Raw genomic sequence first — 16,701 nt, 5'->3', positions numbered from 1 at the left:
ACAACACGGTACACTTGGTCTGTAGCGTGATAATATAAAAAAAATGTTGTGACAAAATAAACACTGAAGGTACGAATTACCATTTAGTAATACTTATAAACTTATAATAGCGTGTTTATTATCCTTGGTGCTTCTTCATATTGCGCAGTAAGTATTTGGAAAATATTATTTACTGTAAAATGGACCCTTATTTACACTTCAAATTTCATGCGCCCACTCAAATAATAGTATTTTGTATCTTCGTTAATTATTTTATTCCTATATTTGCAGTAAAAAGACGCCATTGTTATAGTTGCATTTTCTCAGTGCGCTATTAGACTATTATAAGATCATTTACTTAATATTAGCATTCTTGAATACCAATGATACGGCCATGTTTAATTAATTTAGGTTCCTGCTTTACCTATATAAAACCTCATTTTCTTTATCTTGACCTGATTTTACATCACTTGACCCTATAAAAACAAATATACTTATTGTTTTTACTTTTTATTCAAATGGCAATGTTGGTGATGTGAAATGGTTGTATACTTACAATTGTGTTCCCAAAATCGATTTAAGGTCTAATCACTTTATATTGATCTCATCTATTGTTTATTTAAGTATGTTTATTCTATATCACGCTAATATCGAACTAAATTACTGCTATTGATCTCATAATAGCTTTAAATAAGGTCACAAAAAGATGCACTATTGTATTTTTATGTTATGCTGATATTAGTCTGAAGTTCTTACAAAAGCATTTATTAAGGCTATTATAACATCAAATGATCCAATATCGCTCTAATATCTTACTAAACTACTGCTATTGATCTTATAATAGTTTTGAATAAGATGAAAAAGGCATGTACTTATAGTGTTTTTATGTTATGCAGATATTAGCCTGACATTCTTACAAGAGCATTTATTAGGACCATTATAAAATCAAATAAACTTAGAGAAGGGGACTATAAGAACATTTACTCTCAAGAACAATGAATCTACGTAAATGTTATTGTAGGAGTAAGAGGCTTATAATAGTATTATAAAATACGCTTATATACACATATGAGACTAAGTAATGAGACAGAGAGTTCTAGAGTGCGTACTAACTTATCTAAGGCTAATATAAGAGCATAACATTTTCTAAAACAAATATTAGAGTGCTATAAGCCCACTACTCCAAGACTTTTTGCTAGTAAAGTGCGCAATCCAAGACTATTTTGCTAGTTGTACATTCCCTTTGCTGTGTTAAATATACAGTAAAAAGGAGTGCACAAGTTCCAAGGAGGGTTCGGGTTAACCTACTGTGTTGACGCTAAATTAAGCGTGGTTAAATAGAATCTCATCATTTCTTTATTGCCACTTCTCGGTAAAAGGATACAAAGGATGAATCATAGGCAGAACATGCGATCTTGCGGTTTTGCGATCTCGCGCGCGATTCCAATGAGACTATACTTGAAGTCGCGCTAGATACATGTACTCGCGCGCGAGGCCTCAAGCTATGCTAGACCGCCTTATCGCTATTTAGAAAATGAGATAAATAAATAAATATTATAGGACATTCTTACACAGACTGACTGAGGCCCACGGTAAGCTCAAGAAGGCTTGTGTTGTTGGTACTCAGACAACGATATATATAATATCATAAATTAAATATAACAAGATCATACCATCCCATACATTAAAATGCGACCGCCTACGAACGCGCTTACACTCCACCACACATAGATGGCGCCACAAAAAAAATGCCTTGTTGCCATCGATTATTTGTAGATTGGCATTAAATGTCAATTCCGAGCCGTAAATCTATGTCGAAAGTGACACTTAACGCCATCTACAAGTATAAATGAAAGCTACAAGACATTTTTTTGTGGCGCCATCTATGTGTGGTGGAGTGTATGATATTGTTATATTTAATTTATGATAATATATAAATACTTATATACATAGAAAACATCCATGACTCAGGAACAAATATCTGTGCTCATCACACAAATAAATGCCCTTACCGGGATTCGAACCCGGGACCGCGGCGTAGCAGGCAGGGTCACTACCGACTGCGCCAGACCGGTCGTCAGATCAATTTATAGATTCAAGGCAAAAGATTACTTGGTGTTAGGGAATGCGCCGTCAGCAAGGCAGACTGCTAGCATGCGCGCGTGGTCTGTGAGGCGGCGGAATGCGGTGTCTAGTGGCGCGCCGTCGCCGAACTTGCCCTTGTAGTGAGGCGCGCCGGGGCTGTTCTACCGACAATAATACAATTTAGAAAACACTTAACTACTCATCATCCTCTTTGCGTTATCCCGGCATTTGCCAAGGGCTCATGGGAGCCTGGGGTCCACTTTGACAACTAATCCCAAGATTTGGCATAGGCACTAGTTTTACGAAAGCGACTGCCATCTGACCTTCCAACCCGAAAGGTAACTAGACCTTATTGGAATTAGTCCGGTTTCCTCACGATGTTTTCCTTGACCGAAAAGCGTAATATCAAATGACATTTCGCACATGAGTTCAGAAAAACTCATTGGTACGAGCCGGGGTTCGAAACCGCGACCTCCGGATTGAAAGTTGCACGCTCTTACCGCTAGGCCACCAGCGCTCAACTACTACACCATAAAATAAAACGATGGAAACGGATTAAGGGCCAGTTGCATCAACCACATTTGACAGACATATCATCGTCAGAAAGCAGACGTCTTTGGAACTTTCCATATAATAAAATTTAACGAACGCTTTGACGGTGACAGACGGTTTGATGCAACCGGCCCTAAATCGCGTATAATGAATTTACAATTCATCCCGACGCTTCAAACACTTTACAGCGTTCGTGGTCACCCATTGACCACGAACTTGAGGTACGTTTTTTTCGTAGACTTTATCCGTCTATACGGAGTTATATAAGACTTTGATAAACACATACATACATACAATCACGCCTGTTTCCCAGAGGGGTAGGCAGAGATCACGGATTTCCATTTACTACGATCCTGACAAATCACTTTCGCTTCACACACTTTCATAACGTTTCTCATACACGCTCGTCGGTTTCGAGTACTTCTGACCTGGCCTTTTTGCAATATTTCCCCGATTTGAACAAGAAAAGTTCGCCTCAGGTCTTCCACTTCCAACTCCACTTGATAAAGACTAATCTAATTGCGTTACTTACCTGTGCAATAGCCTTCATCAGAGGCTGGAATAAGTCCGTATCGTAGTTGGACGGGGCGCCTTGTATGAGAGCCGTGGTTCGCTCTAGACCCATGCCGGTATCAACATGGTGCTTGCGAAGTGGCTTCACAGACCCGTCGGCTTCCCTGTATAAATATTGAATAGAACATTATTTTTCTGTACAGATTGTGTTTTTTTTGACGCACTAGTGCGAGAAGTGGTTCATTATATGCCAGGTCGAAACTTCGAGGCTCATCTGTACTGAAAAACGTCGTACGATACACGTGCGAAAAGGAAATTCGTAACTCGTATCGATTTAAAACACTCCCTTCGGTTTTTAATTTATCGGCACTCGTTTCGAACTTCCTCTTTTTCGCACTTGTATCGTAATGTACTATTTTAGGACAGATGGTGCTTTTATTACGTACTAGTGCGAGAAGTGGTACATCTCTCTCTTCGGAGGTCCATCTCTACTTAAAAAAGTCGTTCGTAACTCGTGTCGAACTTCCCCTTTTACGAACTTGTATCCAAATGTACTAATTTGTATCTCCGTTTAAAACTCTCGGGTCTTTCGAGCCCGGTCATTTATAAGGCGTGAGTGGGGATATAGATCCAAGCCGTTTGGAGAACTTTGATGTCATTATCATTATTAGCCTACATTGTCCCACTGCTGGGCAAAGGCCTCCTTCTTACTCTTCAACGTATCCCTATCCTCGGAAGTTTCCCGCCAGTTTGTCTCAAAGAATAGAATAGAATATATTTATTCGTCAACACAAGGGAAATTCAGCTTTCAAACAAAAAAAAACTAAATCTAAATCGGTTCCTCCGTTCAGGAGCTACTATGCCACACACAGACAGACAGACACGTCAAACTTATAACACCCCGTCGTTTTTGAGTCGGGGGTTAAAAATGATATTATCTCAGAGACATAATTTCACAAAGAATGCTAATGATTCAATTTAAATTTTACGACTAACAGATAACCATCTAAATTAAAATCAGTACCTGTCTCTAATCAATTTTCTACAGAAATTCTTGTTTGAAAATGTCACTCGACTGTACCTCCTATGTTTGGTTCAACCATTTGAAGTATAGACTGGGCAAAACCATATTACCGCAAACACCGACATGACGAACATTCTTCTGGTTATTGCGTCAACATTGGTGTTATATGAAAGAAAGAGCCAAGGACAGATACTACGTACGTAAACTCAATTCACTTTTAATTTGAAACGGTGCGGATGGTTTGGCAGCTATCCAGAGAATCTCGCTCTCTCTTTTATTTACACGGGAGCGATTATCTTTTGTTCCTTTCTATCGCCGACAGCTCATCGCTTACTCGCTTCCGCACCAGTGCCTAAGATTAGTTTTATTCCCGGTTTAGTCATCGATGACTACTAGGGATGTACCGACTATTGATTGGGCCGACTAGTCGGCACTGGGGTGGCCGATTAGTCGGCTAGTCGGCCAAAGTTCAGTTTTTTCAACTAAATTCTTATTTAGAATGTCATTTTTGGTCCTTAGTTCGCGCTTTCCTTGACTTTTTACAGGTTCAAAGGTCTACAAGAATATTTGTATACATTTTCCATTTTTAACAACCGGTTTTGCATAGTATACTTAGGTAGTGAATTAGTGATCCTGCCAATGAAATTGATAGTCCTAACTAGGACATTTATATCTGTGATGACTACTTGTTTTTACTAAAAAAATCATAACAAATCTTATGCTTTTAAACGAGCAATCCTTGTATATTTATTTATTTATTTATTTATTTATTTATTTATTTATTTATATATGCCGACGATCTCGGAAACCGCTCTAACGATTTCGCTGAAATTTGTTATGTGGGGGTTTTCGGGGGTAAAAAATCGATCTAACGTAGCCTTAGATCCCGGAAAACGCGAATTTTCGAGTTTTCATGAGTTTTTCTTTCGCGTTAGTAAACGTAAAATATGGTCGTTAATTTCGCCGCGCGCATCGATTCCGCTTAGCTCAGTCGTACGAGGTCGGTCTAATGTACGCAGATAGATCGTAGGTGTCAGGGTTTCGAATCCCGGCCAGAAATTAAGTTTTTGTTTTTTACACTCTTTTTTTTTGTTTTTGTATTTATAAGAGTTTTTTTTTATCTAAAGATGTGATATATCAAAATAGAACCGAGCGAAGCTCGGTCGCCCAGATATTAGGTACATAATACAACCACATCATCTGGGCAATTCCACGTAACTGTAATGTAAGTGACCATGCAATGAATTGCATGTTTTTTTATTTATGATGCAAATTGAAATCTTAATTTATCTCTAGATAAGCCTACTTTTAATCCTTAGATATATTGATATTTAAATTAGCACCATGAATAAAAAAACATGCAAATAATTGGTCACTTACATTACTCTGTTACACGGAATTACCCAGCTGTTGATTTATTTTTGTAGTTTTTCTATCACTTTCCATTTTTTCCGACTAGTAGCCAACTAATCGCCTACTACAAAAGTGGCCGGATAGTCGGCTTTCCCGACTAGTCGGTACATCCCTAATCACTACGTATTTTTAATAAAAAATGTGAGTATTTTTTTAATTTGGCCACCGAAAACGCTGTCGGCCATCTAGTGACATCATAGTTATATTCTGGGTATTACAAGTGTACGATGACGTCGACGTCATAAACTGCCGTCACAAAATACCGAGTCTAGTAGCCTATTATGTTTTTATCTATTTTCCAGCCGGCGAAATGTCGACTCCCGAGGTCTCGTACATGCCGATATCCTACAACGATGAACAGTGTCTGGTGCCCGGCTGCCTGGAGGCGTGCTTGCTGAAGCTGAACCGAAACACGGGATATTGCTTCGACAAGACTCTGTGCGTGTGTTATAACAAGTAGACTTTGAGAGTTTTTTTTTACCCTCATTTCAACCCGTCCATAATCCATGCGTCTGTGTTTTGCGTCAAGGATTATACCACTAAACCTAGTTTAAATTTGATATAGATTTGAGCCCCGGAAACAGACAAACGATATTTTTTACCTCTGAAATCACCCCTTATGATAATAAAAAATATCTCACTTCCATTCCGCGAGTGGGACTGTTGAGGCAGCGCCTGATCATCGATGTATGCATTTTGCTCAAATTGGATTATTGCCATTCTTTTTTTCAGGCGCTATCTAAATTACTGATTCTCAAAATACTCACAAACCATGTCACAGGCATGTCACAAAGCATGGCATGTTGCTAAATGACGCATAGCGTATTTATGGCATTTTCACTATTATAAATACAATAAATGCTAGTCCGAATATAGTCCGGCCGCGGCCCGGTTGTGTACGAAAACAATAAAACCTGGCAATAAACTACAACGACGCGTCTTGCCTGACACCTCAGTGCATCGAGACGTGCTTGCTGAGGTTGAACCGAAACACGGGATATTGCTTCGACAAGACTCTGTGCGTGTATTATAACAAGTAGACTTTGAGAGTTTTTTTTTTACCCTCATTTAAACCCGTTGATAATCCATGCGTCTGTGTTTTGCATCAAGGATTATACCACTAAACCTAGTTTAAAATTTGATATAGATTTTAGCTCCGTGAACGACATTTTTATCTCTGAAATCACCCCTTAAGATGATAAAATTATCTCACTTCCATTCCGCGAGTGGGACAATTGAGTAAACGCCTGATCATCGCTCAGATTAAATTGTTGCCATATTTTTTTTGCATTGTATGAACACAATACTAAGAGCGCGACGCGCTAGAGCGATCTCTGTCATTCTGAAGTATATGCACTCAGCTATAAATGCTACGTTTGTCTATATAAAGTCTCCGTCAACAGAATTTGCGAACAATGTAAACAAGCCTAGTATTCAAAATGCCTGTAATGTCTGACTAATCAAATACTTGGACGGACATTGCTAGCGGGCTGTCCTTTGCCCACCATTGCTCTAAACAACATACAGTGTTGGTCTATATCTGTACTAACCAGTAGCACTGTATGAAATGAACACAATATTCCATATCTCCATGAGGCAGCCGTCCTTGTTGACGTAGTGTACTTCAGTGCAGTGGCACCCATCTCATCTCCCACGTCTCCTGCGTCTGCCGAGTCTACACTGGACAGCAGTTAGAGCAAGACGCACTGGCACCATCTCACTCTAATGTCACTGAGTATGAGCTCAGCTATAAGGTACAGTATTTTTTTACAACTATACTAACCTGTTGCACTGTATAAATACATAATTCCATATCTCCATGAGGCGGCCGTCCTTGTTGACGTAGTGTACTTCAGTGCAGTGCCACGTCTCCCACGTCTCCTGCGTCCGCCGAGTCTACACTGGACAGCAGTTAGAGCAAGACGCACTGGCACCATCTCACTCTAATGTCACTGAGTATGAGCTCAGCTATAAGGTACAGTGTTTGTCTAAAGTTATACTAACCTGTTGCACTGTATGAACGCAATATTCCATATCTCCATGAGGCGGCCGTCCTTGTTGACGTAGTGTACTTCAGTGCAGTGGCACCCATCTCCCACGTCTCCTGCATCCGCCGAGTCTACACTGGACAGCAGTTAAAGCAAGACGCACTGGCACCATCTCACTCTAATGTCACTGAGTATGAGCTCAGCTATAAGATACAGTGTTTGTCTATAGTTATACTAACCTGTTGCACTGTATGAACACAATATTCCATATCTCCATGAGGCGGCCGTCCTTGTTGACGTAGTGTACTTCAGTGCAGTGGCACCCATCTCCCACGTCTCCTGCGTCCGCCGAGTCTACACTGGACAGCAGTTAGAGCAAGACGCACTGGCACCATCTCACTCTATGAGCACAGCTATAAGATACAGTGTTTGTCTATAGTTATACTAACCTGTTGCACTGTATAAATACAATATTCCATATCTCCGTGAGGCTGCCGTCCTTGTTGACGTAGTGTACCTCAGTGCAAGGTCCGCAGGGCCCAGTGGCGCCCATCTCCCAGAAATTATCTGTTGTGCCTAACGCCTTGAGTCTGCTGGACTTCACGCTGAAATGTAAGGGATATTTTGCTAAGGGAGCTTTAATATCTACATACATTACATATATTGCTAATCTAAAGAATGTAAGAGTAGGAGGTAGGGCATAGTAGGAGGTAGGGCATAGCGAATATATCTTTCTAGGGCACAACAGCGGATATCGTCGCTCGAGTCTGAGCAGAGCCCAACTGGGGTAGTACTCCGCCTACAGAAAACCGCAGCCAAATAGCATTCCCTACATAGTGTTGTGTTCCTGCCATAAGGCTGCCAGAGCTCAACGAGGGTGCGGTGTGCTGATGACGGAGGACTTACGGAACTAACTTGTTCCGTTATTGTCCTTTGAGTCGTCCCCCGAACCCTAGCATAGAGCTGTGTACTTATCACAAAAAGGGAGTGTACTGAATGGGGTGGCAACGCGCATGTGACACTGTTTGAGTTGCAGGCGTCCATAGGTTACGGTGACCGCTTTACATCAGGCGGGCCGTATGCTTGTTTGCCACCGACGTAGTATAAAAAAAAAAAAAAAAAATGTAATGACATATAGAAAGTAGTAATCTTTCTAACAAACATACTCCATGCGTTATGTCTGTATGCGCGCCGCATTCCTACAGTCGCCATCAGACATACGGGAATTTTCATTATTTGAGTCCCCCCAATTAGCAAGAGCACAAAACTGACAATGAGTTAATTTTTGTTAACAACTTACGGTAATTGCCCCCCCCCCCCAAATTATGAAAATGCCCATACATTTTTTTTGGTTTCTTTTAAGTTTTCGTTAAACCACAGTGGTATCACTTACTGTTAAATTCGAAAAAAAAAAACATTTTTCACCACTTTCATAAAAAATAAATAAATTAATAAGTGTGAAGGACCCTTAACCCTTAAATGCATGACCTTGACAAAGATTTATTCAAATTTAAACTTTGACATGCTGTCAATAGAGTCAAAAATGCATGATGCATATATACATCACTATGCATTTAAGGGTTAAAAATAACATTAAAGTTGACACTGACTAAAGTATCTGATGGAAAATTTTCATTTCAGAGTAAAATCACTGACAAAAATATGTTAGAGAATGAGGCTGGCAAATATATCTGACTCAAATTTATGAGTTATTTATAAAGCCATATGAATATGTCACATATTTTCGCATCCTTGGAAGAATGACATATTATTGCAGATTACTACCTATACAATAAATCTCTTTATTTACACCTACATATTTACATAATTATACAAGGTGCTCGCGAGGAACCCATATAACTTTAACGGCATATTCTTGGTCACATTTTAAGACTAAAATGTCATATAAACTTTTCTAGATTTCGTCTAGTTTCAGAGTTATTGCCAATTAAAAAAAAACATTTCCGTATTGTTACTCAGTAGAAAAGGTTTCTTAACGGCGCTGATGCGCAATTGTGGAGCATAGTCTCACAGTAGTCATTGATAGATGTCAAATGTGACAAGAAAACTTCCAAATAATTTGGTTTTTAGAAAAATAAATGAAAAAACTCATTTTAATTGCCAACTTTATGGATAAAAAATTTTTTTTATGTGAAAATACGTCCAAAAAAGTAAAAAAAAAAAAACAAAAAAAAATTTTTTTTTTGGCGAACAATTTTAAAATTCATATAACATTTTTTCTTTCTTTTTGCCTCAGAAACTCGTGGTTCAAGTTATGCGGGTTCCTCGCGAGCACGTTGTATAAGACACTAAGACTAAACTTAAAAGCTAGCTAAAGTCTAAAATAGGCCCTTGAGGCATTGTACCAAGGATACTGGCGACATTTCCTTGCAGTATCGCAATGCTATGTATGTACAATAAATTAGTATTTACAAGTACCCTTACCCCAGTGATTTCCAAATGTCCCTACACTCCCGGTCCTCTATGATGCCGAGGATAGGGTCACCTTCGAAGTATGTCACCACTAGGTCTTCAGGCTTGAACCGGTACGGGCCTAGAAGCAGGTCCCATGCCATTTTGCATGCTTCTTTCTGCAAATTATAAATGACTTTGTAGCAATTCTTTTTACACCAAAATACTTCTAATGACTCAATACAAGTTGTAAGTGTTGCAACAGTCACAATGTAGTAATGTGAGTATAACTGTAGATTAAATATTTAAGTAGAATATGCCCCACAAAGTTTCATGTCTATACCAAAAGTTATAACTTTAGCTACTATACTCTGTCAACCAAGTCTTTCAGTAAATAAGAACAAAGAAAACTATATGCATCCTTTTCTTTAGGGTGCTAGAGAAAAGGATACCTACAGTTTTCTTAGTTCTTATTTACTGACAGACTTGTTTGACAGAATATAACAAACAAAATTCTACCAATACATATGCAATTTAGAATTATTTCATTACATCTTTGTAAAAACCAGAAGTTAAACCAGGGTACAAGAAACCTTTACAAAATACAAGCAATTATTATTATTTGTAGAAATCTTTTGTTTTACAATATCATACATACAACATACATACAATCACGCCTGTAATAAAGGGGTCAGAACACATGAAACTACTAACTTAGTTGGCAAATGGGGTTGAGAAAACGAAATTGTGACATTGCAGTGACAGGTTGCAAGTTAACCCATGAATGGTCAACATTGATAATCATACCTTATGATAGTCCCCAAACGACCAGTTGCCAAGCATCTCAAAGAAAGTATGATGGTGTCCATCAGAGCCAACAACTTCAAGATCATTGTGCTTGCCCCCGACGCGGACACACTTCTGCGAGTTTACAGCACGAGGACATGGAGGCTCCACTCGACCGAGGAACACGCCTTTAAACTGAAAAGGTCCAAAACTTGAGGTTTACTTTTCCAATAAGAAGCTTCTGTTAATAATTGTAGCTTTTGAGAAAATTATCAGCTTATTCAAAGTGAAAACCATAGAGAACTACTGAAGACAAAAGCAATCAACAATAGCAATTATTGTCTGTTCTAGTCTAGAATATGGTAGAAACATTTATGTGTTGTTTACCTGATTCATGCCAGCATTTACGAAGGGCACCGAGGGGTCGCACAGGGGCACTACTGAGCTTGATTTTACATGCTTGTGGCCGTGATTGTGGACAAAATAGTCAATGAAAGTACTTCGTATAAAGCTGCTCGACGACTTCATCCGGACCAGCGACTTTTCAAGTCCAACTCTGCTTCGAACCGGTATTCGTAACATTGTTATAGGTTATATTATTCTTCTACGTTTTAATCGCAAAATAAAATTATGAAATAATTAAGATTACTGAACCTCAATACATTATAAAACACATAAATAATAATATCGGTTTAGTTTAACCGCTTTTGTTTACGTAAAAGAAAAGTTTTTCTGGAATCACACAAACGTCATAGACAAACAATAAATTGAATTGACATTGACATTCACAATTTGACAGACCTACCGTGTAGGTCTATAAAAATGAAATATAAATGTTTTCACATTTATTTATGTTTTTTGTAAATTCATCCCTTATAAACGTAAAAATCGATATTATTTTTTAACTATTACTAAGATATTTTCTTTTTGTAATAATAGCAGCGTTTTACCTTACAATAAAACGCATATTAAGCGAAGTACCTTATTTGAAGCCTATTTTATTATATTTGAGAGAGCAATCCTGTTAACAGATGACGTAGCGGTTCAAATATTAGCTGACAGTAGTCGCCATTATCCCCACCACCAGTTTTACCTTTCCAGTTTTATCCCCTCACCACCGGGCGGTAGCGCCTGCGGGCGCCGTTTGCCTCATTGGTTCTCAAATTATAACCAAGACAAAGTTGCAATAAGTGTACAATTTACTAAAAAGGTTGCAATAATTATTTTTATTATGTACATTTTAAATAAAAACAGGGACATACCAGTATACATTGGAGTATATAGGTGTTGGATTTTGCAACTTGAATGGTGAAGGTGATAAAATACATTAGTGAGTTAAACCTACCCTCCATGGGTGTAATAAAAGTAAAGTGGTTTATTGCAACGGTGTACTTATATTGCCACTGGCGGCCTAAAAACTATAGGCTTCAAATAAGGTACTTCGCTTAATATGCGTTTTATTGTAAGGTAAAACGCTGCTATTAAGCTTCCTACCGTTATTTGAAGCCTATTTTATTATATTTGAGACCTGTCTGTGACCGCCTGGTGGCCAGCATAACGCCAATGTGATTAATTCCTCATCATTAGTGAAACTGGTGGAAACAACTAGTGCACTTAATAATCTGCGTGTGTGGGTGAATCATTTCAATTCAACCAACTAAGTGGAATCTGCAGTGATACATGTTACTATTTTTGTGAATACTGTATTTTTAATAAATCAATGTGAATCAAGTTATAAGATTAAATCTTATTTCTAAAAGCGAGTTCATATGTTTATTTCATTTCACCCATCAATTCATAATTTTCGGTATTGTCTGTTTCTATTAATTTCAGGATCCTTTATCATTATGCATCGATCTACTTCGCAAAAAGACAGTGAAATCTTGTTGAGGCATTACAAGCCACAATCCTATTTGTCTTTATCACAGCAAAGCATATATGTTAGATCTAAAGATCTCAGTATAACTAAGGCATAATACTGTTTAGGTTACGTTACAGACACAAAATTATCTTCATGGCTTATTCCTTTGTATTAATATTTATTTGAAAGTTCTTATAGTCTTTATGAGGAATCAAGTGCACTTATACAACATTTTACAAAAACAACGGGAACTCCCTTGAAGATATATAAATCGACTACAATATTTCCTTACTTTGTTGTTAGCATATAATGGCTAAACAATGTCAAGTGTGTACGTACAAATTTGAACAAAGGTGATCATTGCGTGATGTCACAGTATGTACATGCATTGTATTTCCAGGCCGATTTAAGTTGGCATATACGAATAAAAGAAGAATTTCTTGCGCCCACCTAAAGGTGAATAATAGTAGTATACAGAGCGCAGCTATTTAGTCAATAAATTATCTTTTAATTTATAAGATTTTCGTTTCAGTCCATTTTTAATATGTACCACCCTATAAGTGGTTTCATTTTGTTGTACATATAAGTATTTGCAATTAGTTAGGTTGATATGGTAAGCAGCAAGCAGCACTACCTTTGCTAATAAGTTGTAGTATAGCTAGAAAAACACTGGTTTTCACTTATCATTGTAATATATATAAGTACCAACTATATCTGCTGGATACACATTATGGTAAGATATATAAATAACTTGGACTGTAGGCCTAACTGAAGTTTTAGTTATATTTGAAAAAAAAAAAAAAAAGGACTAAAAATAGTTCCAAAATAGATTTTAGCATTGATTTGACCCCATAAATTAGTTATGTCACAGGCGCATAGCTCTAATATTAGTACATTTTATGTATTTTAGACGAGTAGCCAAGCAAGACACTAAATAATTCATAACTTATTTTTGTCAAAAACAAGGGAAGAATGTAGGCAGACTCGGCGATCAGTTCTTGTTGAACATTCGTAGTATTCTTGCAGCAATAACCTTCGCGGTTATTTGCCTGAATGAAGCTCCCAGAATAATTAGTGTTTGATACTAAAAATCTTAAAGAGCCGTCTTTTAGCGTTAGGAGCAGATTCAAGCTGATTAAGAGGTACATGTATGTACATTCTTCTAACGTCACATTTAGGATTACGGTGCATCCCTTTTCTCGAAAAGAACTTTGGCCTCCTTCTTACCCAGAGAGCGGGTTTCTGTGGGATGTTAGACAAGTTGTCTAGGAAATCTAGAAGGTTTTTGATTTGGAATCGATATCAATCATTTGATTTAAAAGCTTTGTATGGCATGGCTTATTGTCGTTCAGACAGGTACCGTACAGATAAATTTTATTCATCTCTGATCATATCATACCCTATGTGGGTCATAGGTATTTACATACGGTAAACATCCAAATTGTTCTTATATATATTATACGTGGAAGGTTAAAGAATTCCAACGTTATATTCACATACAGCGGGGTACAACCTTATATATTATTATGTCCACAGAAGGAAGTGAAGTGTCTAACTCATAGGAAATTAATAAAGGGTTAAAGATCTGAGTCTTTGATGACGTAAATTTGATAGTCAACACAAATTGTCAGGTTTTTGCAAGCCAATTACTCAGTTCCAGTATAGATTACCACAATCTTAGATATAGGAACAATTTGGTTATTTACCACTTTTACCAGGCAAGCTGGATTACGAAGAGTACACCCACTAATCCAACCTTTGCTTTAATAAGGAACTAGGCTCATCCCGTTCCACGTGACTTGTATTCAAAATCATTGATTTGGTGCTGGCACAGAATATATAAAAGTGCAAGTGGTGCTGGTTTCAGCGCTAGTGCGAGCTTCACGCTGCTAGCGGAGCCGGCAATACATATGTGGTTGAAAAGAGCCATTGACCGGTAAGTTCGCTTAGCTAGTCGCTGGCGGCTGAATAGGTTAGGTTAGGTTAGATATTTCATGAATATGATGATTTGTATTTGAAATGTATATTTACTTAATAGCATGCGTTTTCGTGGTAGTAGCCCGATACGCAATAATACACAGTATATGACTTGTGGTTGCTTTGCGGAAGCATATATTTATGTTATTGTAATATGGCCAGACGCTTAATTAACCACTTTGCGGGTCTTCCCTACGCAGGGGCTATGCTAATATTCTGTCATTCCAATTTAAGTATATGTACTGCCGAAGCAAATACTACTTGCATAATCAAAGCACTTGTTTAGCGATATGTAACAGGCTAATACATATGTTTTATCATATCTTGCTTACCTACTTAAACCCTGCAAAAACAGTTTAAGAATGCTGTTTACATTAATTTAAGAATATCCGGTTCCTGATAGTTCTAGCAGAGAGCCGAGTTGTAAGTTTAACACGCCCTGCGGAGGCTATAGCCGTGACGGCCAAAATCTCTTCAGAGATTATGTTTTGTTGCTGAATATTCACAATATATTCATAATATTCACATGCCTTACGCAGGCAAATTATGAATATTATGGAATGGCAGATAAAATTTTATAAAAAGGCAAGTTCTATGATCACGCTACATTGCGCAGGCCAGGACAGGCTTGCTATATTATTGGTAATTCATTACACTAGATAGATAGTCTCATAGGCTCCTTTCTTTTATTTCGTCTGCTAGTGTAGCAGTCAAATAACAAAAAATAACAAGCAAAGGCCTTGCGCAGGCTTATTATTTGTTGGGTAAGTAGAAATACTTACACGTCTTGCGCAGACGGAAGTACGAGTAATTAAGATTAGATACATAGGCTTGGCGGAAACTTTCCTATTTACACGGATTTCCCGCTAACATTTGCCCAGCCTCGCAAATCGTCTCAATGGATATCCCAAGCAACAATGTTATTATAATGATGTCTCTTTACGCCTTGCGCAAGCGGAAATTATTAGAGTAGGTATTCGAATAAAAAACAATTTTCGGGTCTTTTCTTTGTAACGCTAAATCTAGGATATGAGCCGATACGAATACTGCATAGTCAACACATCTGCTTGCGCAGCAGAATAATAATAAATTTATTGCACAACAACTTGTGTACTTAAATCAGCAGACAGTCACTTACTATTTATTTATATATCCTAATTGGATAGAAGCAAAAGATCAATAGTGACTCTCCTGTATGTGGTAATTTACAACAGAGTAGGTACCTACTTTAAATAATAATGGTTATTCTGGTAAATCTCAGACCTCACACTATAGACATAGGGTGAAATAGCCATTTTTTAGACATAGAAAAGCATGCATATCACATTACAATTTTATATCACATACAGGGGTTTCACTCAAAATCTTTTACTTTAGCTAGAGTAGCAAACTTCCAGTAAGTCTATTATTATTATTATTAGTACCGGAAATTTATTCAACGCTTACACTTAGAACGATACTGTGCATCAATAGTAGGCACTCTTTAATTAAGAATGAAGAAAATAACATAATAGTAATAATAAATGCTGGAGTTTGCTTTTGTCCTTTAGGACGGGAACAGAAGCCCGGCCCAAGCGGGGCTTCATTAACCCTAAAGTAGACCGGACCCCAATAGGGAATCCAATATGACACTAGAACCTTTAAAAGTTGATACAAAACGTGTCCTAGGTTTTATCTACTTAATCGTTAATGAATTGCATCTTAGCTTCTTGCGAGACCATCAAAATTTTGAAAGCAATCACTGTTACACGCCATAGCCTGCATAGTAATAATACTGGGGATATGCACGGAAAATATCAGGTCATAAATATATTCTTAAAAATTTAAGCGTCCCTCACAAAATAGTAATCAAGTATCCTAATAGGATGCACTTTATCCTTGCGCAGGCTTGTGCAAAAAGTTTAATTACTTAGCAACCGCTCAAACAGACATTTCTGCAAAATATGCTCATTCAGGAATGAGACCGCGACCACTTAACAACTTATAAATTATGACGACAAAGATGCGTCTTTCTTTTTATAATTAACGAACAATTTATGAAATCGTGGTCTAATTTAAACTGTCTCAATTCTCAATGACCTGATCCGTGCTTATGGCGAACCGATTCACTG

The 16,701-nt window shown here is 37.7% G+C and overlaps 1 protein-coding gene and 1 pseudogene across 1 annotated transcript in view; both read right to left on the bottom strand.

Annotated features, from left to right (window-relative positions):
- The window catches only part of LOC125232327 (alanine--tRNA ligase, mitochondrial), a 28,551-nt gene extending 17,057 nt beyond the window's left edge, over positions 1-11,494 (bottom strand). Inside the window, exons 1-6 of the mRNA XM_048137954.1 lie at positions 11,140-11,494; positions 10,774-10,947; positions 10,000-10,145; positions 8,004-8,159; positions 3,149-3,293; positions 2,092-2,225 (exon numbers count right to left, since the gene is read on the bottom strand). Coding sequence (XP_047993911.1) covers positions 2,092-2,225; positions 3,149-3,293; positions 8,004-8,159; positions 10,000-10,145; positions 10,774-10,947; positions 11,140-11,334 — 950 coding nt within the window. The 5' untranslated portion in view covers positions 11,335-11,494. The remainder of the gene's footprint in view (positions 1-2,091; positions 2,226-3,148; positions 3,294-8,003; positions 8,160-9,999; positions 10,146-10,773; positions 10,948-11,139) is intronic.
- Positions 11,495-14,750: 3,256 nt separating this feature from the next.
- On the bottom strand, positions 14,751-14,848 carry LOC125233016 (annotated as a pseudogene).
- Between the last annotated feature and the right edge of the window lie 1,853 nt (positions 14,849-16,701).

Source organism: Leguminivora glycinivorella, chromosome 13 (assembly GCF_023078275.1).
Source record: "Leguminivora glycinivorella isolate SPB_JAAS2020 chromosome 13, LegGlyc_1.1, whole genome shotgun sequence".
NCBI classification, from domain to species: Eukaryota; Metazoa; Arthropoda; class Insecta; order Lepidoptera; family Tortricidae; genus Leguminivora; species Leguminivora glycinivorella.
This window is presented reverse-complemented; position numbering and strand designations above follow the sequence as displayed.